The sequence below is a fragment of the Vulpes lagopus genome, chromosome 23, assembly GCF_018345385.1.
Source record: "Vulpes lagopus strain Blue_001 chromosome 23, ASM1834538v1, whole genome shotgun sequence".
Classification (NCBI taxonomy): domain Eukaryota; kingdom Metazoa; phylum Chordata; class Mammalia; order Carnivora; family Canidae; genus Vulpes; species Vulpes lagopus.
The window spans coordinates 50,436,399-50,463,439 of NC_054846.1; the positions used below are offsets into that span (position 1 = coordinate 50,436,399).

The 27,041-nt window shown below is 41.7% G+C and overlaps 1 protein-coding gene across 3 annotated transcripts in view; it reads left to right on the forward strand.

The window, feature by feature from the left end:
* The window catches only part of LOC121481290 (cytochrome P450 4X1-like), a 92,702-nt gene that overhangs the window by 35,978 nt on the left and 29,683 nt on the right, over positions 1-27,041 (forward strand). For 2 of the 3 annotated variants that reach the window (XM_041738566.1, XM_041738567.1), the window contains 6 exons: positions 233-327; positions 19,521-19,662; positions 21,374-21,418; positions 22,785-22,912; positions 25,088-25,215; positions 25,299-25,453. In XM_041738566.1, coding sequence (XP_041594500.1) covers positions 233-327; positions 19,521-19,662; positions 21,374-21,418; positions 22,785-22,912; positions 25,088-25,215; positions 25,299-25,453 — 693 coding nt within the window. Of the gene's footprint in view, positions 1-232; positions 328-10,706; positions 10,962-19,520; positions 19,663-21,373; positions 21,419-22,784; positions 22,913-25,087; positions 25,216-25,298; positions 25,454-27,041 lie in introns of those variants that run through there. The other variant, XM_041738568.1, reaches the window with a different exon arrangement.

Here is a 27,041-nt window from a genome sequence, read left to right on the forward strand (position 1 = left end):
CTAAGGGGTGGAGAGGTGGAGAGATCAGCACAACTGGTGTGGCACACAGGCAGCAAAGATGAAAGGAGAGAAAATCTTGGAATTCTCAGTCTGGAGAAGGGGGCTCAGGAAAAGCTGCTTTTTTTTTTACTTAATTTCTTTATTCATAAGACTAGATGAGGTCGAGATAATCCATAAAGATCCTTCCAGTCATATCAGCTATCCATTGTACTATATCTGTCCTCTCCCCCAGGCTGTGAGCTATCCCAGGAAGAGGTGTACACTCGATCCATCTTTGTATCCTGGCATTGCCCAGCACTGGCTGATGTACAGGATGCAGCAATGAAGGTAGAAACTCGCTCTATGCTTCCTTTCTGAATATTTTCATTCTCTTATTCTGGACTGTTGTGGGAGAAAATACATAATGGAATCATGTGCCCTGGGCCCTCTGCATGAACCTGCTATGTAAATTCCACTTAACAACTGCTTGCCGATGCCCTCAGCATCACCACAGCAGCTGCTCCAAATCCCTGCCCTGCTCAGGCACTCAGTCCTCTCTGCCCCTGCCAGGGCAGAAGATGCCTCAGAATACTCTGAGAAAATTGAGGTTATCTGGCATCAGAGATGTAAGCTGCCCACGCCCCGCCCCCCCATCCTGCCTCCTATGCCTCTAATGCGTTGGTCTTCCCAGCTGGATGCCTTCAAAATTGTAACTCACGTGCTGTCAAAAACAGACTGAAGAGATCACTGCATAGTCTCAAATTTTTCATAAAGCTGTCTGGGACTGGACATCTCTGAGGTTTCTATGCCCTACCCCATCCAGCTCATTCCTTCTATTCAACAACTTACTCATCCCTGGCCCTATATTTTCTCTCAATGTCCCTCTCTCAGCACCTTCCATTCTTCCTCTTTATCAGCACTATCTCCCTTAGGAACACTAAGGGAGTGTTTTCCCCACTATGAAAACAGCTGTCATTTTACTTCATTCTTCTTCTCTTCACCTCCCTTCCCACACCCTGCCTGATGGTTATCGTCTTAGTAGACAAATCCCCTGACCTAGGATGTCTCCGTTTCTTTGTTGTCCTCTTGTGTAGGTCATATACCTGCATTTTCCATTCCTCATTCCGCTCGTTCCTAAAAGCCCTCAAAAAGTTTCTCCAGTTCAAGTGAATAGCTATTTCTAAAGCATATTAAATAACTATTAGTAAAGCATCTACTATGTGCCTAGCTCAGAGCTGGGCTCCAAAGGAATCTACGAAATGAGGAGAGGAAATGTTTGCACCATCATGGAGTTTCCAGGAAGATAAGTCAAACATGAAAAGAGATATATAATGAAGGTGCATAGAATTGCTAGCTATGGGGAGGGAGGGGCAAGATGGCTGAAGAGTAGGGTCCCCAAATCACCTGTCCCCACCAGATTACCTAGATAACCTTCAAATCATCCTGAAAATCTACGAATTCGGCCTGAGATTTAAAGAGAGAACAGCTGGAATGCTACAGTGAGAAGGGTTCGCGCTTCTATCAAGGTAGGAAGACGGGGAAAAATAAAGAAACAAAAGGCCTCCAAGGGGGAGGGGCCCCGCGAGGAGCCGAGCTGAGGCCGGGGCGAGTGTCCCCAGGACAGGAGAGCCCCGTCCCGGAGGAGCAGGAGCTGCACCGACCTTCCCCGCGGAAAGGCGCCCGCAGGGAGTTAGAGCAGGACCCAGGAGGGCGGGGATGCCCTCGGGCTCCCGGGGACACTAACAGGCACCTGCGCCCAGGAGAGTGCGCGGAGCTCCCTAAGGGCTGCAGCGAGCACGGCGGGACCCGGAGCAGCTCGGAGGGGCTCGGGCGGTGGCTCCACGGAGGGGGCTGCGGGGCGGGAGCGCGAATCCAATAGCGCAGGCCGCGGGGCACAGGGCGCCGGGACACAGCCCAGGATCCGGCCTCCCCCGGGACAGGCAGAGGCCGGGAGGGCCCAGGACAGCGAGGACGCTCCTGCCCCGAGATGAGCAGATCAGTGGCCCCGCCCCGGAGCCTCCAGGCCCTGCAGACGGAGAGCCCCGGAGTTACTGTGGGGGCTGAATCCAGGTTTCCAGAGCTGCCGTAGCCACTGTGGCGGTTCCTCCCGGGGCCTCACGGGGTAAACAACCCCACTGAGCCCTGCACCAGGCAGGGGCAGAGCAGCTCCCCCAAGCGCTAACACCTGAAAATCAGCACAACAGGCCCCTCCCCCAGAAGAACAGCGAGGCGGACCAGGTCCAAGGGAAGTCAAGGGACTTAAAGTATACAGAATCGGAAGATACTCCCCCGTGTTTTTTGTTTTTTTGTTTTGTTTTGTATTTTTTTATTTCTTTTTGATTTCTGATAGCTTCCCCCACCCCTTTTTTTTCACCTTTCTTTCTTTTTCTTTCTCTTTTTCTTCTCTTTTTTCCCTTTTTTTTCTTCTTTCTCTTTTCTTTCCTTTTCTCTCTCTCTTTTTCTCCTTTTCCCAATACAACTTGTTTTTGGCCACTCTGCACTGAGCAAAATGACTAGAAGGAAAACATCACCTCAAAAGAAAGAATCAGAAACAGTCCTCTCTCCCACAGAGTTACAAACTCTGGATTACAATTCAAGGTCAGAAAGCCAATTCAGAAGCACTATTATACAGCTACTGGTGGCTCTAGAAAAAAGCATAAAGGACTCAAGAGACTTCATGACTGCAGAATTTAGATCCAATCAGGCAGAAATTAAAAATCAATTGAATGAGATGCAATCCAAACTAGAAGTCCTAACGACGAGGGTTAACGAGGTGGAAGAACGAGTGAGTGACAGAGAAGAGAAGTTGATGGCAAAGAGGGAAACTGAGGAAAAAGGAGACAGACAATTAAGAGACCATGAAGACAGATTAAGGGAAATAAACCACATCCTGAGGAAGAAAAACCTACTTTGATTTGGGGTTCCCGAGGGCGCTGAAAGGGACAGAGGGCCAGAATATGTATTTGAACAAATCCTTGCTGAAAACTTTCCTAATCTGGGAAGGGAAACAGGCATTCAGATCCAGGAAATAGAGAGATCCCTCCCTAAAATCAATAAAAACGGTTCAACACCTCGACATTTAATAGTGAAGCTTGCAAATTCCAAAGATAAAGAGAAGATCCTTAAAGCAGCAAGAGACAAAAAGTCCCTGACTTTTATGGGGAGGAATATTAGGGTAACAGCAGACCTCTCCACAGAGACCTGGCAGGCCAGAAAGGGCTGGCAGGATATATTCAGGGTCCTAAATGAGAAGAACATGCAACCAAGAATACTTAATCAAGCAAGGCTCTCATTCAAAATGGAAGGAGAGATAAAGAGCTTCCAAGACAGGCAGGAACTGAAAGAATATGTGACCTCCAAACCAGCTCTGCAAGAAATTTTAAGGGGGACTCTTAAAATTCCCCTTTAAGAAGAAGTTCAGTGGAACAATCCACAAAAACAAGGACTGAATAGATATGATAACACTAAACTCATATCTGTCAATAGTAACTCTGAACATGAACGGGCTTAATGACCCCATCAAAAGGCGCGGGGTTTCAGACTGGATAAAAAAGCAGGACCCATCTATTTGCTGTCTACAAGAGACTCATTTTAGACAGAAGGACACCTACAACCTGAAAATAAAAGGTTGGAGAACCATTTACCATTCAAATGGTCCTCAAAAGAAAGCAGGGGTTGCCATCCTTATATCAGATAAACTAAAATTTACCCCGAAAACTATAGTGAGAGATGAAGAGGTACACTATATCATACTTAAAGGACATATCCAACAAGAGGACTTAACAATCCTCAATATATTGCCCCGAATGTGGGAGCTGCCAAATATTTAAACCAATTAATAACCAAACTGAAGAAACACTTAGATAATAATACACTTATACTTGGTGAATTCAATCTAGCTCTTTGTACCCTGAATAGGTCTTTAAGCACAACATCTCCAAAGAAACGAGAGCTTTAAATGATACACTGGACCAGATGGATTTCACAGATATCTACAGAACTTTACATCCAAACTCAACTGAATACACATTCTTCTCAAGTGCACATGGAACTTTCTCCAGAATAGACCACATACTGGGTCACAAATCGGGTCTGAACCGATACCAAAAGATCGGGATAGTCCCCTGTATATTCTCAGACCATAATGCCTTGAAATTAGAACTAAATCACAACAAGAAGTTTGGAAGGACCTCAAACACGTGGAGGTTAAGGACCATCCTGCTAAAAGATGAAAGGGTCAACCAGGAAATTAAGGAAGAATTAAAAGGATTCATGGAAACTAATGAGAATGAAGATACAACCCTTCAAAATCTTTGGGATGCAGCAAAAGCAGTCCTGAAGGGGAAATACATCGCAATACAAGCATCCATTCAAAAACTGGAAAGAACTCAAATACAAAAGCTCACCTTACACATAAAGGAGCTAGAGAAAAAACAGCAAATGGACACCACGCCCAGCAGAAGAGGAGACTTAATTAAAATTTGAGCAGAACTCAATGAAATCCAGACCGAACTGTGGAACAGATCAACAGAACCAGGAGTTGGTTCTTTGAAAGCATTAATAAGATAGATAAACCATTAGCCAGCCTTATTAAAAAGAAGAGAGAGAAGACTCAAATTAATAAAATCATGAATGAGAAAGGAGAGATCACCACCAACACCAAGGAAATACAAACGATTTTAGAAACACATTATGAGTAGCTGTAAGCCAATAAATTAGGAAGTCTAGAAGAAATGGACGCATTCCTGGAAAGCCACAAACTACCAAAACTGGAGCAGGAAGAAATAGAAAACCTGAACAGGCCAATAACCAGGGAGGAAATTGAAGCAGTCATCAAAAACCTCCCAAGACACAAGAGTCCAGGGCCAGATGGCTTCCCAGGCGAATTCTATCAAATGTTTAAAGAAGAAATCATACCTATTCTGCTAAAGCTGTTTGGAAAGATAGAAAGAGATGGAGTACTTCCAAATTCGTTCTATGAGGCCAGCATCACCTTAATTCTGAAACCAGACAAAGACCCCACCAAAAAGGAGAATTAAAAAAAAAAAGGAGAATTACAGACCAATATCCCTGATGAATATGGATGCAAAAATTCTCAACAAGATACTAGCCAATAGGATCCAACAACACATTAAGAAAATTATTCACCATGACCAAGTGGATTTATCCCCGGGACACAAGGCTGGTTCAACACTCGTAAAACCATCAATGTGATTCATCATATCAGCAAGAGAAAAACCAAGAACCATATGATACTCTCATTAGATGCAGAGAAAGCATTTGACAAAATACAGCATCCATTCCTGATCAAAACCCTTCAGAGTGTTGGGATAGAGGGAACTTTCCTCGACATCTTAAAAGCCATTTACGAAGAGCCCACAGCAAATATCATTCTCAATGGGGAAGCACTGGGAGCCTTTCCCCTAAGATCAGGAACAAGACAGGGATGTCCACTCTCACCACTGCTGTTCAACATAGTTCTGGAAGTCCTCGCCTCAGCAATCAGACAACAAAAAGACATTAAAGGCATTCAAATTGGCAAAGAAGAAGTCAAACTCTCCCTCTTCGCCGATGACAAGATACTCTACATAGGAAACCCAAAAGCCTCCACCCCAAGATTGCTAGAACTCATACAGCAATTTGGTAGCGTGGCAGGATACAAAATCAATGCCCAGAAATCAATGGCATTTCTATACACTAACAATGAGACTGAAGAAAGAGAAATTAAGGAGTCAATCCCATTTACAATTGCACCCAAAAGCATAAGATACCTAGGAATAAACCTAACCAAAGAGGTAAAAGATCTATACCCTAAAAACTATAGAACACTTCTGAAAGAAATTGAGGAAGACACAAAGAGATGGAAAGATATTCCATGCTCATGGATTGGCAGAATTAATATTGTGAAAATGTCAATGTTACCCAGGGCAATTTACATGTTTAATGCAATCCCTATCAAAATACCATGGACTTTCTTCATAGAGTTAGAACAAATTATTTTAAGATTTGTGTGGAATCAGAAAAGACCCCGAATAGCCAGGGGAATTTTAAAAAAGAAAACCATAGCTGGGGGCATCACAATGCCAGATTTCAGGTTGTACTACAAAGCTGTGGTCATCAGGACAGTGTGGTACTGGCACAAAAACAGACACATAGATCAATGGAACAGAATAGAGAACCCAGAAATGGACCCTGAACTTTATGGTCAACTAATATTCGATAAAGGAGGAAAGACTATCCATTGGAAGAAAGACAGTCTCTTCAATGAATGGTGTTGGGAAAATTGGACATCCACATGCAGAAGAATGAAACTAGGCCACTCTCTTTCACCATACACAAAGATAAACTCAAAATGGATGAGAGATCTAAATGTGAGACAAGATTCCATCAAAATCCTAGAGGAGAACACAGGCAACACTCTTTTTGAACTCAGCCACAGTAACTTCTTGCAAGATACATCCACAAAGGCAAAAGAAACAAAAGCAAAAATGAACTATTGGGACTTCATCAAGATAAGAAGCTTTTGCACAGCAAAGGATACAGTCAACAAAACTAAAAGACAACCTACAGAATCTGAGAAGATATTTGCAAATGACATATCAGATAAAGGGTAGTTTCCAAAATCTATAAAGAACTTAAACTCAACAGCAAAGAAACAAACAATCCAATCATGAAATGGGCCAAAGACATGAAGAGAAATCTCACAGAGGAAGACATGGATATGGCCAACATGCACATGAGAAAATGCTCTGCATCACTTGCCATCAGGGAAATACAAATCAAAACCACAGTGAGATACCACCTCACACCAGTGAGAATGGGGAAAATTAACAAGGCAGGAAACAACAAATGTTGGAGAGGATGCGGAGAAAAGGGAACCCTCTTACACTGTTGGTGGGAATGTGAACTGGTGCAGCCACTCTGGAACTGTGTGGAGGTTCCTCAAAGAGTTAAAAATAGTCCTGCCCTACGACCCAGCAATTGCACTGTTGGGGATTTACCCCAAAGATTCAGATGCAATGAAACGTCGGGACACCTGCACCCCGATGTTTCTAGCAGCAATGGTCACAATAGCCAAACTGTGGAAGGAGCCTCAGTGTCCATCGAAAGATCAATGGATAAAGAAGATGTGGTTTATGTATACAATGGAATATTACTCAGCAATTAGAAACGACAAATACCCACCATTTGCTTCAACGTGGATGGAACTGGAGGGTATTATGCTGAGTGAAATAATTCAATCGGAGAAGGACAAACAGTGTATGTTCTCATTCATTTGGGGAATATAAATATTAGTGAAAGGGAATATAAGGGAAGGGAGAAGAAATGTGTGGGAAATATCAGGAAGGGAGACAGAACATAAAGACTCCTAACTCTGGGAAATGAAGTAGGGGTGGTGGAAGGGGAGGACGGCGGGGGGTGGGGGTGAATGAGTGACGGGCACTGAGGGGGACACTTGACGGGATGAGCACTGGGTGTTATTCTGTATGTTGGTAAATTGAACACCAATAAAAATTAATTTATTAAAAAAGAAAAAAAGAATTGCTAACTATGGAATGAGTCATAAATGAAAATATGAATAAATGAAGTATCAAATGAGAGGTATGAAAATGAGTGCTTCAATTGTTCATAGGATAGATTCCCAAAGGGCTGGGTGGTTAGAGAAGCATTCCTGAGGAGGTAAGTCCTAAGGGCAGGTTCAAGAAGAACAGAAGACACATGGAAGGGGGCTGGAGGCAGAGCAAGAGAAAAGAGTGATTCTTTTTGCTCTATCTCAATGTGGAGAAACACAGCGATCATCCTGGATTTCTTCCCTACTGGGTGCACATCTGATTACCAACTCCATCAAAAACACTCTCTAATATTCTCCCACTCATTCTGCACTCCCCCTTGCCAGGCCACTATCACACCTTATCTGAATATTGCAAAAGTATCAGAAGTGGTCTTCTAGTGCTGGTTGTTCACCCACTCCATACACATATCCTTTATTCCTGTACTTGTTAAGATCCTAGGACCTGGATTCTTGAGAATGGCCAGATTTAAATCCTGATCCCCATTCTCACCCTCTGATGTCTTGGGCAAACTTCATAATCTCTGTGTGTGTCAGTTTCCATATATATATACAATAGGGATAATGGTAATAGCTACCTCAAATTTTTATTATGAGTACTAAATGAGTTACTACATGTAAATCATTTTAAAATAGTAGTTGACACTAAGTAAGCACCCAATAAATATTTGCCTATTATTATCTCCCAAATAGCTGTGTCTACTACCTATGTCACTTTCCATCTTAAATCCCTTTGGTGGATTCCCATCACTTTTTGTAAAGTCTGAACTCCTTAACCTGGGCTGACCATGTTGCTAGGCTTTTTCAGTGTCCCTTTCCCCGGTCCTCCAGCCAAGGAAATTCAAGTCAATGGACATTTGCACAGGTCTGCCAAAAGAAGGAAGGGATACATGTTCTGCTATTGGTCTCCAAAGTGGGATTTTCATGTTGCAATTAGTATTGAAAGCCAGTCTTTGGCCAGAATAATTTTCTAACTTCCTGTATGTCCCATTAGCATGTCCTATTGGAGTAGGCTGTAGATTTTAAGTCTCAATCAGGGGTAGAGAGGACACAGACTGTATCATAAGGAAGTTTCTACCTTATGAGTGGAAGTTGTGAAAAAGCCCACCTCTTCCAGCCTGGTGGACTAGGGTAAATTATAGCAGAAGTGGTAAAGCCCGAGGTCAGGAAAGCATCTGATTTTCTCCCTCTAGGCTAAAATTCTGGAAGTAGAGATTTAGATAGATTTTGCTTTGCTTCCTTTTGGAGAGGAACCAGAGTGAAAATGGCAGTGAAGCAGAGAGAAGACTTGAGCTAGCACCCGTAAGCCTCTCTTAAGCTCTTGGGTATAGTACAAAAAGTGTCAAAATTGTTTGTTTTCCAAGGAAGTATACAGAATACAGTGGCTGGACCAGCCACGTCTCAGAAGGGATTTACATCTTTAGCAAGAGTCTGAATAAGACTAGGTCAGCTAAGGAGTCCCCAGATCCCGACCCTGCTGAGACAACTAACTGGAAGTTCATGAACTCCACTCTACTATTTGTCAGTCAGCCCAGAGGACCCCAGGACCAGAGCAGACTAGATGTCATGAAGCCAAGACTAGCTTGGCTAGACCCAAGGCAGAACATGAGTCTGAGGTCCTCAGCCTGGTCACCATGATGTGGTTATGTGAAAGCCATTATATATTTATCATGATTTGGGGAAGGGGCAGGGTACAGAGGAAGAATCTGAAGAAACTAAAATGCTATGAGTCACCCAGAGGAGACTGTATAAACCAGAAGATTCTGAGACACCGTCAAATAACAACTTCTACTTGAGGAATGGAGATAGGCAGGAGAAGGCAAGGTCTGGGGAAGAGGGAGCTGTAACATTTAATGTGTGGGACATAGTGGAACACCCCAGGGGTTGGTACTTAGTCCATATGAAGTTATCACCAATGAAGTCTGTCTTAATTATTAACTTAGCAAAAAACCTGGCAATGAAGACTGGGGTGGGGGCTTGAGTATTGGGGGCAGTGACAGGGAAGAAAATAGGGAGTTGTAGCAGAGATTGAGTTTATTGTTCAAGGCTGTAAATCCAACATCTAACATGTGCCTTTCTTAGCATAAGTGAATGAATGAATGAATGAATGAATGAATGAATGAATGAATGAATTTTGGGAATGCCTATAAAGAAGGCTGGGAATGGGAATAGCAGCTTGGGAAGTCAGGTCTGTTGGATCCTAGTTCACCACCTCGTAGGTAATAAATACCTAAACCACATTACTTTCTAATTATCTTACTACATTTTCCTATTATCTATGTTCTCAAGGCTATTTATGTCCCTTGTATCCAGGGATGGCTTCATGGGCCTGGAACAAGGCCCCATACGCAGAAGGGCATATGCTTGGTTTAATGCTCTACCGTCATCACCTTGAAATTGTTAATAACTTTTTAACAAGGGATACCACATTTTTTCTTGCACTGGGATCCAAATTATGTAGTGGGCCCTGATTGTATCTGTAGTGTCTTCTGCAGTTTAAAATAGTACATGATGGACATTGGCAAATGCTAGAAATCCAAGTGAGGACCAATTGTTGAACCTTTACCAGCACACCACTGGACAAGCCATATTATGAGTATAATAATTACACATATCCATCCCCAGCCCCAAGACCCCCGTGAGTTTTGACAAAATTTCAGAGCAGGGAAGAAGATTTTTAGTTTGGGGGTGTTTTATTTTGTTCTTTTTTAATAATAAATTTATTTTTATTGGTCTTTTTTTAAAAAAAAAAACATAGCAGTATACCATTTATTTGTGGCAACAAAGAAAGACAATGGCCTCTGCCTTGGAATTATTTCAACACCTAAATTCTGACTTCCCATGATTGAAAACTGTCACAGCTGAAGTGTGACATTCCAGAGGGGCATTAAGAAGTCGCCCTGAATGAAGATTGCTCTCTATTGATAAAGGGTTAGATGGGATGAGCACTGGGTGTTATGCTATATGTTGGCAAATTGAACTCCAATAAAAAGAAATTTTAAAAAAAAAATTTTTTTTTTTTTAAAGATAAAGGGTTAGAAACCCGAGAACTCGCGCCTGCCTCCGCTGGCCAAGCCTGAGCTGTCCCTCCCAGCGCTCTCCCTCCTCCCGGGGAGGAAGGAGCTTGTTGAGGGCACCGAGTCGCGGTGGGCTGGGGACCTCTCCCGGCGGCGCGCGCAGAGGGCTCCCCCCTCCCGGGCCCCGAGTCCCCGCGCGCCCCGCCTGGTGCACAGGGATGGAGTCGTCCTGGCTCGAGACGCGCTGGGCGCGGCCCTTGTACCTGGCCTTCGCCTTCTGCCTGGCCCTGGGGCTGCTGCAGGCCATCAAGCTCTACCTGCGGAGGCTGCGGCTGCTGCGAGACCTGTGCCCCTTCCCCGCGCCCCCCACCCACTGGTTCTACGGGCACCAGAAGGTACCGGAAGGGAGGGGCGGAGAAGGATGCTGCCGAGGAGACCGGCGGGCGGGCGGGCGGTGGGGCGGGCTGTCTCCTCCCTTCCCTCTCAGCGTTGCATCCTGCACTGACCTCTCTGGCCCAGCCTGGGGCTCTGGGCATCTTACCATGAACTCTGGGCTTGCTCCTTCACAGCGCTGCAGGGAAAAGGCAACAAGCCCGGAGCCTCTGGAGTGGAAGCCTGGGGGGCTGGGAGGGCCTATGCAGAGTCTGAGCACAGAAAAAGAGCGTGCTGTAACTCAGGGCTGGGTCTAGCTGCTTCACCGAGCTCTTGCATTTGTGTACTGCATCTTGAAAAGCCTTCCACACGGATCGCTGAAAGATAGTTACGTTATTCTAAATGATGCTTATTACTTGCAGAAAATATGCAAAATCGAACACAATTAGTTGCCACCCTTAGTGTGTTACCACCAGAGAAAATGAACTTTTCCCAAGATTCTTGTGAAGTAGAGAGCAGCCCCCACCACTCACTCAAAAAATGATGGCAAATTGCAACGTGTAAGAGGGAGACCTTTACCTTCTGTTCCTCCTGTTCTCCACATCCACGCTCACCCCTGATTACTTGTTTTATTCGTTCAGCCAGCTTTGAGTGGAATTGTGTGGTGGATGCTGGAATTGCAGAGAGCAGACTAGTACCTACTTTCAGAAGCCCAAGGCAGATGCCTACTTAGACTACAAAGAGAAGATACAAATACAGGGTAATGAGTGCTTTGATAGAGACCTAGGGACAAGGGGATCTTGGAAGGAAGTGGGCGTCTCTATCTAGGGGAGGAAGGAAAGTCTGTGAAAGTCTGGGCAGAATTTTAAAGGATGGTTGAGGTGGGGAGAGTGTCCCCCGCAGAGCTGCTGCATGATCTTTCAGCTCCACTCTTTTTTTTAATATAAATTTATTTTTTATTGGTGTTCAATTTGCCAACATATAAAATAACACCCAGTGCTCATCCTGTCAAGTGCCCACCTCAGTACCGGTCACCTAGTCAACCCCACCCCCTGCCCACCTCCCCTTAATCCTTCTTTCCAAAAGCAACCACTCTCAACTGTTTTACATGTTTCTTTCAATCCTTATTGGTAAAATATTACTATATTGCATTTCTTAATTTAATAATTTTAGATATCCTTTTATTAACTACTTTATGATGCATAATCACTTATACCTCATCTTTTACTGTCCCAATATAGTTACATGGTATTTTTTGGTTAAAGAGAAAAATTAGTACTTATATTATTTTGATTATGTAAATGCTTACTTACCACTGATCCAATGGTTGATTTTGTTCCTTCTCTCATAGAACTTTCTTCTCTCATGTTGTTATTAATGTCCTTTTCTCATATGCTTAGTTTTTCAAAATCTATCACTATTTTTTCCCAAATGTTTTTAATAGATCTGTCAAACACATCTCAACAACATTTTCAAATACTGAAAGATATCAAACAATCTATCAGTCCATATACTTTTCTGGAGGCATTTCTCCCAAAGACTTCTCCTCCCATTCTAACCTGGACTGGTTGCTCTCTAGGCCTGGTACACAGATAATGTGCTATTCTGTGTCATATCTTCTGTTTCCTGGATAGTATATCTTTTTTTCTGATTTATTTTATTATTTTTATGGGTAGCTTCTTGAGATTGAGTGAAGGAATCTTGGGTGAATTCTTTGAGCTCTCAAATGGCTGAAATTGTCTGTTAAAATTCATAACTTAGTTGATAGTTTGGCTGGGTATAGAATTAGACTTTGGAAATAATTTTCTCTCAGAATTTTGAATGAAGACAACATTCCATCGTCTTCTAGCTTTCAAGGTGACTGTTGAAAATTCTGACACATTTCTGATTTTTTTCCCAACATCATTACTGTAGTAAAATGCCCATAACATAAAATTTACCCTCTTAAACATTTTTAAAAGTGTACAAGTCAGTGATGTTACATACATTCATAATGTTGTGCAGTCATCAACACCATCCAACTCCATAACTCTTTTCAGCTTGCAAAACTGAAACTCTATACCCAGTAAACAATAGTCCCCCATTTCTTTATCTCCCCAGCCCCCAGGAACCACCACTCTATTTTCTGTCTCTGTAATTTTGACTACTCTACAATTTTGACTACTAGTATTTTGTATAAGTGGAATCGTGTAGTATTTATCTTTTTTGTGACTAGCTTATTTCACTTAACGTAATGTCCTCAGGGTTCATCCATTCTGTAGCATATGTCAGAATTTCCTTTCTTTTAAAAACTGAATAATATTTCACTGGCCCTATATACCTCATTTTATTTATCTATTCATCCATCAGTGGATACATGGGTGGTTTCTACATTTTAGCTATTGTGAACATGGGTGTACAATGCCCTACTTTCAATTCTTTTGGATAGGTACCCAGAAATGGAATTGCTGGATCACATAGTAATTCCATTTTTAATTTTTTGAGGAACAGCCACACTGTTTTCCATAGTGGCAGTACCATTTTACACTTCCACCAGAAGTGCACAGAGATTCCAATCTCTCCATGTTCTTACTAACATTTGTTTTCTGTTTTGGGTTTTTTTTTTTTTTTCCTGACGGTAGTTATCCTAATGGGTGTGATTTGCATTTCCCTAATGATTAGTGATGTTAAGCATCTTTTCTCTTTTTTTAAGATTTTATTTAATTATTCATTCATTCATTCATTCATTCATTCATGAGAGACACAGAGAGAGATAGAAACATAGGCAGAGGAAGAAAAGGCTCCCCATGGGGAGCCTGATGCTGGACTTGGTCCCAGGACCCCTGGATCACAACTCAAGCCTACGGCCGACAGACACTCAACCATTGAGCCACTAAGGCATCCCTTAAGCGTCTTTTCATCTGCTCAATGCCATTTGTATATCTTTTTTGGAGAAGTGTCTAGTTAAGTCTTCTACTCATTTTGGATCAGGTTGTTTGTTTTTTGTTGTTGAGTTTAAGATCTCTATTTGTTCTGGATAAGTGGAGTCCCACTTATCAGATATATTATTTGCAAATATTTCTCCCATTCTGTGCTTTTCACTTTTTATTCTGTTATACTGTCTTTTCATGAACAAAAATTTTTGATTTTCATAATGTCCAATTTGTATATTTTTTTTCCTGTGCCTTTTGTGTCATATTGAAGAAGTCATTGCCAGATCCAATGCTGTGGAGAATCTGCCTTGTGTTTTCCTTTTTTGTTTTTTAAGATTTTGTTTAATTATTTATGAGAGACACACAGAGAGAGAGAGGCAGGGACACATGCAGAGGGAGAAGCAGGCTCCATGCAGGGAGCCCAATGTGGGACTTGATCCCAGGACTCCACGATCACTCCCGGAGCCAAAGGCAGACACTTAACCGCTGAGCCACCCAGGCGTTCTATGCCCTATGTTTTCTTCTAAGAGTTTTACAGGTTTAGGTCTTATATTTAGGTCTTTGAACCAGTTTCAGTTAATTTTTGTATATGGCGTTTTGGTAAGGAAGGGCCCAACTTTATTCTGTGGCATGTGGATATCCAGTTTTCCCAGCAACATTTGTTGAAAAACTATCATTTTCCCATTGAATGGTCCTGGCACCTTTGTCGAACATCACTTGACCAGATATTTGAGGATTTATTTCTAGGCTTTCTATTTTATTCCATTAGCCTATATATATATATATATTTCTGGGCCAGAATCACACTGTTTTGATTACTGTAGCTCTGTAATAAGTTTTGAAATCAAGAAATGTGAGTCCTTCAGTTTTGTTCTTGTGATTTAAGACTGTTTTGGCTATTCAAGGTCCCTTGATATTCTATATAAATTTTAGGATGATTTTTCTATTTCTACAGAAAACATCAGTGAGATTTTGGTAAGGATTACATTGAATTGTAGATCCCTTAGGGTAGTACTTACATCTTAACAATAATAAATCTTCCAAGGACGCCTGGGTGGCTCAGTGGTTGAGCATGTGCCTTTGGCTTAGGTTGTGATCTTGGGGTCCTAGGACTGGGCCTGCCTCAGGCTCCCTGGGAGCCTGCCCCTCCCTCTGCCTATGTCTCTGCCTCTCTCTGTATGTCTCTCATGAATAAATAAATAAATAAAATCTTTTAAAAAATAATAAATCTCCCAATCCATGAATATGAGATGTGTTTCCATTTATTTATGTCCTTTTAAAGTTCTTTAGAGGGATCCCTGGGTGGCGCAGCGGTTTGGCGCCTGCCTTTGGCCCGGGGCGCGATCCTGGAGACCCTGGATCGAATCCCACATCAGGCTCCCGGTGCATGGAGCCTGCTTCTCCCTCCGCCTGTGTCTCTGCCTCTCTCTCTCTCTCTGTGACTATCATAAATAAATAAAAAAATTAAAAAAAATAAATAAATAAAGTTCTTTAGAAATGTTTAGCTCTCACTGTGCAAGTCTTTCACCTTGTTGGTTGGGAATACTTGGTTTTCCAATACTTGGTTTCGCATCCTAAATATTTTATTCTTTTTCATGTATGGTAAATGGACTTGTTTTCATTATTTTCTTTTCAGATTGTTTGTTAGAAATGCAGCTGGTTTTGTGTAAAAAATATAGATTTTCTACATTTTAGTGTAGAAATGCAGCTGACTATTGAGTCTAAGGTTAATTCCTTGTGTTTTCTTCTAAGAGTTTTATACTTTTACCTCTTTTGTTTAGATATTTGATTCTTTAAGTTAATTGTTGCATATTGTGTAAAGTAAGGGTCTAACTTTATTTTATTCTTTGTGGATATCTAGTTATATCCCAGCACCATTCGTTGAAAAGACTACTCTCCCCCCCCCCATTGTATTGTTTTGGCACCTGAGTGGGAAAAACCCAGTCTTCCTCCTGTGTTTCCCCTTTTCTCTCACATTATGGCCATACTCAAAACATTTTTGACACCAGATGTTGGGTGAGTGCCCCTGCAACCAAGCAATTTTGTGGTACTAACTGAGTGTCCTACAACTTAATGAAATTCTGACTGTCTACCCAGAGAAATAATCAAATCCCACAGATTAAGAATTCAGCCTCACAGGACTATCCCCTCCCCACTTCAGGTGCCAATGATAAGTCCAAGTTGTTACTATGTTCAATCACCTGTAAGTTGGAGATTCCCATAACCTCCTCCTTGGGTTTGGTTAATATGTGGGATTAGCTCACAGAATTCAGGAACACAGTTAATTTACTGTTTACCAGTTTATTAAAAGTGGTTAGGATAAAGGATACAGATGAGCATGCAGTTGGAAGTGATGCACAGGGTAAGTTATCTGGGAAGGGGCACAGAGCGCCCATGCCCTCTCCAGATGCATCACTCTACCAGTACCTCCACATGTTCACCAAACTAGAAGGTCTCCAAACCCTGTACTTTTGGAATTATTACAAAGTCTTCCTCATATAGGCATGATTGAACATTAACCCCATTGCCAATCCCTCTCTATCTCTGGAGAATGGGAAATGGGGTTGAAAATCCCAAGTTTCTAATTATGGCTTGGTCTTTCTGGTGACCAGCCCCCATCCAAGGGCCCACCAAGAACCACCTTATTGGAACAAAAAACACTACTATCAGTTGACTATAAACATGAACTTTATTTCTGGATTCTCAATTCTATTCTATTGATCTATATGTCTACCCTTATGCCGATACCACACTGTCTTACTTTGCTTTAGAGTAAGTTTTGAAATCAGAAAGCATGAATCCTCCTATTTTGTTTTTTTTTTTTCAAGATTATTTAGTCTATTCTGGATACCTCTGGTTTCCATATAAGTTTTAAGATCAGCTTGTCAATGTCATCTACAAAGAAGCCAGGTGTGATTCTGCAGGATTACATTGAATTTGTAGATCAATTTGGGAATTATTGTCATTTTAGCAATATTAAGTCTTCTGATTCACAAACATGAGATATCTTTACATTTACTTAAGGTTTTTAAAAATTTCTTTCAACAATGTTTTGTAGTTTTCAGAATATAAGTCTTATATTTGTCTCTTTTTGTTTCTGAATGTTTTGTTCTTTCTGATATTGTTGTAAACAGAATGGTCTTATTTTCATTCAGATTGTTTATTGCATTCATAATGTTTTAAAGTCCATAGTCATCTTGACTGTCACTAAATTATTTTTTGTGTATTTTAGAAAGGCCCCTATCAGAGTTTTGCAGATGAGCGATGGCTGATATATCAAGCTGGCTAATATTACCAACCCTGCTTATTTATCTTTCTTTGTACTTTTTATGTTTCTTTTTAAAAGATTTTATTTATTTATTTATTTATTTGAGAGAGAGAGAGAGAAAAAGCATGAACAGGCAGCTGGAGGGGCAGAGAGGGACAAGCAGACTCCATGTTAAGCACAGAGTCTGACTCAGGGCACAATCCCAGGATCCTGAGATCATGACCTGAGCCAATTAACCAACTGAGCCACCCACGTGCCCCTACCCTTTATGTTTCTTTTGACAATTCATCACTCAGATAGTCACAAAGAACAGCTGAAACAATTTTCCTTAACCTCCCTGAGACTCAGTTTCCTCATCTGTAAAATGTAAATTCTAATCATATCTGCTTCATAGGGTTCCTGGTATAAAGATTAAACAATATAAATCATGGAAAGCATGATCTTGGCAGCACCTAGTTTATAATAGTGCTTTGTAAGTGTTAGCTATTATTATTTGTCTGGGGACTAAGCACTTTCTGAATATTTCTAAACAATACTTCCTAAATATGTATAAGACATATTTTCAAATATATTAAGATACTACTGTGGATAAAGAAATATAAATTCATATATTGTGGGACTCACAATGGCTTTCTCTTCTTTTTGCCGAGACAGGAGTTACTCAAAGTATAACCACATGCTTGTGGCTGAGGGTGTCCATGACAATTTCCAACCTAAATAAATAATCCTCATATTAGGCTATAATTTCCATGAGGGCAAAGACCTTAACTGTCTTATATTTCCTTACATCTCTATTGCCTGGCATATATACTAGGCACTTAATAAATAATCATTTGTCTATTGTTTACAAATGAATTAATGAAGGAACCTTTGCTTTGTTGGGAAACATCATTTGCATTGTCAGTGGGTGCTTGTCACTGGCTTGATTGTGGGAACGTTAGCAAAAATGAGTCTGTACCATTTCAGGAGCTAGATTTTAAGAATCTCAACCTCCTAGGGGCCCTCAACTTTCCAGAGAACATTTCATGGGATAAAAATGCTGGTTGATAACAGAGGAAATTGGGAGCCAGAGTTTTCCTTCTTTTCTGAGGGTACAAGCAATCACATGGCAAACTCTGTATGATTGGTCACACAAAGAAGAGTTTGCCAGCCTTAGGGTTTCTTTGCAAGTCAGGACCCCCACAATCATGTGTCGCTGAGCATGCACAGACACACACATACAGGTGCACACACACTCCCACTTTATATAATAAATGGATATAAATGAATCTTCTTGTCAGTGATTTAGAGGAATTTTTTAAATGAGCCATTAGTAAACTACTTATCAAGTAAAAAGTTCATCTGTGATTATGGCATTTGTACTCTGATTTATAAATGCTAGAAGCTGGGAGTTTTTTACTTAAACATTGCTTCAAACTTCAAAATGAGCCTCCAAGTAGTAAGGGAAGAGAATGAGATTTTCTTCATAGATGGAGTGGGTGGGTTTTTAGGGAGGAGCTTTTACTACGAAGTCACAAGAAAAAAATCACTCCTCAATGATTAGAGAAAGGAAAAGGGAGAGGAAATTGTGAACTGGATCATGGGTCATGTTCAGCCTATCACCAATTAGCTTCCCATAGGAAAAAAATCTTTCTCAGCTTTGACTCCACTCCTAATCAAAATGTGAGATGTTGGCAGATGAAGCAGATGAGATTCTCTTCACCTTCTCAGTTGGGAAAACAGTTCACCATAGATGTCATTTGACATTTGACAGGGGCTTGTTCTGGAGATACAACATACATTTACATTGAGAAGATAAATGCCCTGACCTTCATTAGAAAAGTATATTCTGGGGCACCGGGATGTCATGGTCAGCTAAGTGTCTGATTCTTGGGTTTTTTTTAAAGATTTTATTTATTTATTCATAGAGACACAGAGATTTTATTTATTTATTCATAGAGACACACACAGAGAGAGAGAGAGAGAGAGAGAGGCAGAGACACAGGCAGAGGGAGAATGCAGAGAGCCCCACGTGGGACTCAATCCAGGGTCTCCAAGATCACACCCTGGGCTGCAGGCGGCGCTAAACCGCTGCACCACCGGGGCTGCCCTGATTCTTGCTTTTAATTCAGATCATGATGTCAGGGTTGTGAGAAAAAGCCCTGCATTGGGCTCCATGATACGGGGGAAGTCTGCTTGAGATTTTCTCCTTCTCCCTCCCCCTCTGCCTCTCCCCCCAGTTCTCTCATTAATTAATTAATTAATTAATTAATATATTTAAAAATTATACTCCAAGCTTGGAAATGCCAAGGAATGCATGTTTGTGCGACCTTATCCAGGCCCTAGATCAGCTTGCCTCTGTAAGAGGGTTGAGTCCAGACTGTCTGGTTCCTCTAACTTCCTTCACTCTTTTTTCACTGCAGTTACTTCAGGATGGTAAAACAGAGAAACTTGAGGAGCTTGTTGAAAAATACCCTTGTGCCTTTCCTTACTGGGTTGGACCTTTTCAGGCATTTTTCTATATCTACGACCCAGACTACGCAAAGACATTTCTGGGCAGAACAGGTAAGAAAAGGGATGAATCTCATGAACCTAATCCTCCTAAGAGTGATATGCAAAACTCACAGGCAGGATCCTAAAGAAATCCTGAAGCAAAGATTAGTATTGGGCCTTTAAAAGACCTAGAGACACACTGATGATTTCCAGAGGGGAGGGGGATGGGAGAAATAGGTGATGGGAATGAAGGAGGCCACTTGTGATGAGCACTGGGTGATGTATGGTAGTGTTGAATCACTACACTGTACACCTGAAACTAATATAACACTGTGTTCACTATACTGGAATAAAAGAAGAAAGAAAGAAAAAAGAAAGAAAGAATGAAAGAAAGAAAGAAAGAAAGAAAGAAAGAAAGAAAGAAAGAGGAAGGAAGGAAGGAAGGAAAAGAAAGAAAAGAAAAGAAAAGAAAAGAAAAGAAAGAAAAAAAGAAAAAAGAAAAGAAAAAGGAAAAGAAAAGAAAAGAGGACACCTGAGTGGCTCAGTGGCTCAGGTCTTGATCCCGGGGTCCAGGATCGAGTCTTGCATCGGGCTTCTTGCGAGGAGCCTGCTTCTCCCTCTGCCTATGTCTCTGCCTCTCTCTTTGTGTCTCTCATGAATAAATAAAATCTTTAAAGAGAGAGAGAGAGAGAGAGAGAGACCTGGAGAAAGTGAGGAGAAGTTTCTGACCAACCCTGAAAGAGATTCCCACTCCTCCCACCCCACCCAGTCCTTTGTCCAGGTCAGACTCCCATGGGCCCTTGACCCTTGAGGATATATCTTAAAGCCCAGTTGGCACCATCAGATCACCAAGGACTTCCTTTGCCTCTTGGTTTTGTGACTTCACGTCAGCAATACCTCCCACCCCCAGCCCCCTGTTTGAGCATAAGTCTTTCAAGAATTCAGAAGTAGCTCTGCCTCTGTTGGTTCAGTACATATACCTGACTGCTAGATCATTAATTTACCAGTATAACCTCTTGACTGTGGTCCAAATTTTATTTATTTATTTTTTGCTTTCTGCATACTTCTCAACTGTGTTTCGTTTTAGGGCATGCACAAGTCATCTAATTCCCCCATCCAAGCCTTTATCAAGGCATCCATGGTGGATCATCTCATAGCACAAAATTAAAATATCTGGTTTTTGCTCCATCATCTATGTTTTAACTAACTTAGTTTTAAATACAATCTTATATTCTAATCTTTTTTCCCTGTCCACTGTCTCTCTTACTTTCAGTAAAACCTGATAAAGGAAAACAGCTTTTCCCTGAAAGTCTCCATGTTCCCCATGCCCCCAGCCCTAATTTGTTTCCTGCTTACCCTTTAAAGGACAAAGCCGTAAAATACCTCCATGTTAGAGTTCACGAGAACCCCAAGAAGCATTTGTCCCCCATTCTCTGTGGTTTGCCAGCCCCTGCTCTAATCACTAACCTACTTTCCAAAAAGGATATACTGTCCGAAATCCTGTTCCGGAAACTTGGTAACCCTTAGGCAATCTCTACTTCTGTTGGAGAAAGTATAAGCAAGGGGAAAATCTGGGTATGTGTACCTGTCTGCCTCCTGGGGTTTGTTATTCTCTGGTTTCTCAACCGAGACTTGTAGTTTTCCTAGGCCTACCAAGGCTATAGGGGGTGAGTCCTGGGCTCCTTTTTTGTTATTTATGGTTAGTGCAGGCAAATTTAAAGAAACTTCACCGACTTTGGTAATTTCTAATGCTGTCATTTGTTTCTTCTGCTTGACTCTGCAGATCCCAAGTCCAAGTACCTGTACAAGTTCTTGATTCCATGTCTTGGTATGTATGTACAACAGAGTAGGGTGACACACTGAGGTCCCCTTGCTATAGCAGAGCATTCCAAGAAACAAATCAGAATGCTCAAAAGCATTAAGAGAGTGATAAATCTATACTGCAAGTTTTCTAGGGGGAAGATCAAGAGTGAGTGCTAAGCCAACACAGCACAACTTCTCAGGAGCCCTCTTTGTCCATTTCTCTCCCCAAAGTCTCATTCTTAAGGCACATGTGTGTGAATCCATCCCATCTCTGTCTTTAAAACTGTAGCCTCACAGCTATATCCTTTATTTTATCCTTTCTTCCCTCTTGTTTTCTTGGTTCTTCCCCTTTCTTTTTGGAGTTCCTTTATTTCCATTTGAAAACCAGTGCAGTTTTGCTCTGAAGTATAGTTTGTAGTATTCCATTAGCAGATAAATTAAGACTTTTAGTAATGTAATTGGTATTTATGTTAGACAAAGAAGGAATTAAATGAAAAAATTGTAGGTTTGGGGTTCAGAGCTACTTGGATTTGAACACTGCCTCCCACTGACTAATTGAATGTGATTTGGGGGAAATCATCCAATAAGCATTACATCTCTGGGCCATTGTGAGAATTAAGTGAAGCCCATATTTCCCACACTTAGTGTAAAGGCTGGCATTGTACCAGTGCTGGACCATGTGTCACAAGCCTGACACGTAAGCACTCAATGAATGATGGAAATTACATACTAATAAACTTTACAGTCATTTTAAAACCAAATCTTTAATGACCTTTCTTGCAACAAAAGGTTGTAAAGCATTGGCCTTCCTGAGAGTTTCCACTTCATATCATTTATGGGTGTAAAGCACAGACTAGGGCTCGAAGACGAGACATCTGGGGACAGAGCAAATACTCAGGTCTAGTTCCTTGTAAATTTTGTATTCACAGCATAGTTTATGGGTTGGTTTGGAGTCAAGAGAGATGAATATTTGTTGTGTTTCTACATCAAGTTACAGGCCATGCTAGTTGCCTCATATATACACTTTCAGTGTGTAGCTGAACACAGTGAAGTAGATGCTTATTATCACACTTCATCATTGAGAAAACCAAACCTTGGAAAGATTAGGTAACTTATTCAGTTACTACAGAGACAGTAGCTGGTGATTTCAGGATCGGCATACTCATCAGGCTGCAAAACTTGGTGTGTCTTCCTCACAATGTTGAATACATCCATCCCAGATGTAAGCATCAAAACTAACTTCCAACTTAATATATGAGCCCTGCTCTGATTTCCACTCTGTTATGACTACCTGTGTGCCATGGTCAGCCCATGATGTTGTGTCCCTCACCTCTCCTTTGTCATCTCATCCAATAAAGTGGCATGAGATTTTATCCCTTTTATTTCTCAAGGAAACGGACTAGTGAGTCTGGAAGGATCCAAATGGTTCCAGCACCGCTGCCTACTAACTCCTGGGTTCAATGTTAACATCTTGAAATCATACATCAAGGTGATGGCCCATTCTGTGAATATAATGCTGGTAAGTGAAGGGGACGAGTGCTCTGATGTGTTCCAGAATGTTTCCAAAAAGGAATGTATTTCACGTCTGTAGTGGGTAGTGAAAGTCAAAGGAGGATGGCTCCTAGAAATTAGCCAATGTACAATTACCAGCTGAGCAAGAGGTGTCTATGTAAGCCTTTGCTTTGGTTCTTTGGGTGATAAAAAATGATGAAGATCTGGTCATACGACTTGGATATATTTTGAGACCCTATGGCAGTAAACCAAGTACCAAGTAGTGAGATTCAGATGGTAAGTGCTATAACTGACAAGTGATGGAACCAGGAACAGCTATATTAGCTTCAGATGCAGAGGGGACTCAGATTTGCCAGGACGTATGAACAAGACTTGATTATGTGGATAATACAGATGAGGGAATTCTAGGCAGAGTGAGTTAGCATGAACAAAGGTGTGGAAGTTAGGATGAACTTGCCTGATGGCTACAAAGACCCTAGAAAGGATAAGTGTCTAGATTAAAGTCGCAGATGTGAGTTTCCTCTAGTGGATAGTAGGGGGATCATTAGGAGCTTATTTGAGCCTTTTCAAAGAGCCAGGAAGATGCTGGCAGAAGAATATTCCCATGGGCATGATTTATAAATGAGTTCCATTCCAAAACTTCACTTGTACATGACATATTTAAATTTTTTAAATTTGTACTCGTTTAAAAATCAGACAAGTAACTCATTAATAGAAGTTTTATTATAAACTTCAAACCCCACAAAGTCAAGGTTTCCCTCCACCTTCATCTGTAAACTCATCCCTTTTCCCAAGAGAGACCTGCTGTTACCAGCTGATTAACTGGGTTCTCACAGAAGTGGATTTAACATCAGTTGCCCTTGTTGAGGTGAAAATACCCCTATCTCATTCTTGGCAGCAAACCAGGGGGCAGGCTAGGGGGCCCGGCAGGGAGCATGCTATTTCCATTCTGTGCAGCTTTGTGCACAATTGCAAATTAGCCAGTGATGGTACTGGGTTTAACTCTGTTTCAATAAAACCACTTCTGTCTTCCTTGTTTCTCTGTCCCGCCTGTGCCTGAGACCCCATCCATAGTTCCTCCCTCTGCTGAACTATGCAGAAGTGCCTCCAGCCTTGAGCTTCCCCTTTGCTCCCATTTCTTCTAAATTTACTTTTTTTTACTCAGTTAAACTTATATAATTAAAGATGAAAACAATTGAATAAACAATTGACATTTGAGTAAAAGCTTTAAAAAAAATCTCTGCCTTCCACCCCACCCCCATCCAGACCTGCAAATCCATAGCAGCCCCTAGCTATGGCATAGGTGTTCAACAAATGTAGGTTGCTCTGACTTTAACCATTGAGATTTATTTGTGTTTTACACAATGAATGCCTATTATGACAAATATATTTTCATATATGGCAGTTTCAGCCACAAAACATCTCGGATGTAGTGTAAGTAGGTCACTTGGGGGGGGGAGAGTAGACAGAAGGAGCACTTGACTGGGAGTCACTCCCCGAAGCTGCTCCTTTCATAGCTTCTCTCTGTCCTCCACTTCTGAATTGAAAATGTCTTTAGGTTTTGTTTTTGGTCTGTAAGAAGGGGTGGAGGGGCAGGGGAGAGGGAGAGGGAGAGAGCTAATCTTAAGCAGGCTCCACACCCAACGTGGAGCCCGATGTGGGGCTCTATCTCACAACCCTGAGATCATGAGTTTAGCTGAAATCAAGAGTCAGATGCTTAACCAATTGATCCACCCAGGAGCCCCTGAATTGAAAATGTGTTTTACAATGTTCCAAGTTTATTTTAAATGTGGCTATGGTGGTTGGCAGTAGTGATAGGGTGGATTGTCTAGCGATTTGGGGACTGAAGATGGAAGAAGCCCTGGAGAGACCCTCTGTAATTATAGGTCTGTTTTACTGGGACTCTGATCTGCTGTAAAGCAGAGTTATGATAATAACTGAAAGGCCAAAGATACTTAACTCAGCCATTTTCCAGAAACCCGGGTTGCTCCATGCTCTTTCTCACCCAGCTGGGTGCAGTTTTTCCCTCCTCATGCCACTTGATTAATTTACATATATAACGGATGGCTCCTTCTAGGTCAGGGCAGTCTACCTTATGTCCTAAGAGCAGAGTCAGAGAGGAGCTTTCAGGTAAAGGTATTTTGATGATGGTGATGTTGTTGATCTTGACCTCCTATGCCAGGGTAAGTGGGAGAAGATTTGTGGCACTCAGGACACAGTTGTGGAGGTCTTTGAGCACATCAACCTGATGACCTTGGATGTACTGATGAAATGCGCTTTCAGCCAGGAGACCAACTGCCAGATAAGCAGGTCAGTGACAGGAAAGCAAGAAAGACACCTATTGGCTATCCTCTAAGTCATTCATTGACATATTTCCCTTCTTTCTCTCCTAGCACCCATGATCTTTATGTTAAAACAACGTTTGAAGCCAGCAAAATAATCTTTTACCGCTTGTACAGTTTCTTACATCACCATGACATAATTTTCAAATTCAGCCCTCAGGGCCATCGCTTACAGGAGCTGGTCAAAATTCTCCATCAGTACACAGGTACTTCTTGCATTTGGGTGGCCCACATCCATATGCGGTCATAATTGTGTTGTGTCTGTCCAGAAGAATAGGCTTAAAAAAAAAAAGAATAGGCTTCATTGTGAGCAAAGAAAACATTCTTGTTCTTAATGGAGCTATAGGGACAATGCTGCTTTAGAAGAATTTGCTAGGGCAGCCCGGGTGGCTCAGTAGTTTAGCACTGCCTTCAGTCCAGGGCATGATCCTGGAGTCCCGGGATCGAGTCCCACGTCAGGCTCCCTGCATGGAGCCTGCTTCTCCCTCTGCCTGTGTCTCTGCCTGCCTCTCTCTCTCTCTCTCTCTCTCTCTCTCTCTCTCTCTCACACACACACACACACACACACACACACACACAAATAAATAAAATCTTTTTTATAATAAATTTATTTCTTATTGGTGTTCAATTTGCCAACATACAGAATAACACCCAGTGCTCATCCCGTCAAGTGCCCACCTCAGTGCCCGTCACCCATTCACCCCCACCCCCCGCCCTCCTCCCCTTCCACCACCCCTAGTTTGTTTCCCAGAGTTAGGAGTCTTTATGTTCTGTCTCCCTTTCTGATATTTCCCACACACTTCTTCTCCCTTCCCTTATATTCCCTTTCACTATTATTTATATTCCCCAAATGAATGAGAACATATAATGTTTGTCCTCCGATTGACTTACTTCACTCAGCATAATACCCTCCAGTTCCATCCACGTCGAAGCAAATGGTGGGTATTTGTCATTTCCAATGGCTGAGTAATATTCCATTGTATACATAAACTACATCTTATTTATACATTCATCTTTTGATGGACACCAAAGCTCCTTCCACAGTTTGGCTATTGTGGACATTGCTGCTAGAAACATCGGGGTGCAGGTGTCCCAGCGTTTCATTGCATCTGTATCTTTGGGGTAAATCCCCAACAGTGCAATTGCTGGGTCGTAGGGCAGGTCTATTTTTAACTCTTTGAGGAACCTCCACACAGTTCCAGAGTGGCTGCACCAGTTCACATTCCCACCAACAGTGCAAGAGGGTTCCCTTTTCTCCGCATCCTCTCCAACATTTGTTGTTTCCTGCCTTGTTAATTTTCCCCATTCTCACTGGTGTGAGGTGGGATCTCATTGTAGTTTTGATTTGTATTTCCCTGATGGCAAGTGATGCAGAGCATTTTCTCATGTGTATGTTGGCCATGTCCATGTCTTCCTCTGTGAGATTTCTCTTCATGTCTTTTGCCCATTTCATGATTGGATTGTTTGTTTCTTTGCTGTTGAGTTTAATAAGTTCTTTATAGATCTTGGAAACTAGCCCTTTATCTGATACGTCATTTGCAAATATCTTCTCCCATTCTGTAGGTTGTCTTTTAGTTTTGTTGACTGTATCCTTTGCTGTGCAAAAGCTTCTTATCTTGATGAAGTCCCAATAGTTCATTTTTGCTTTTGTTTCTTTTGCCTTTGTGGATGTATCTTGCAAGAAGTTACTGTGGCTGAGTTCAAAAAGAGTGTTGCCTGTGTTCTCCTCTAGGATTTTGATGGACTCTTGTCTCACATTTAGATCTTTCATCCATTTTGAGTTTATCTTTGTGT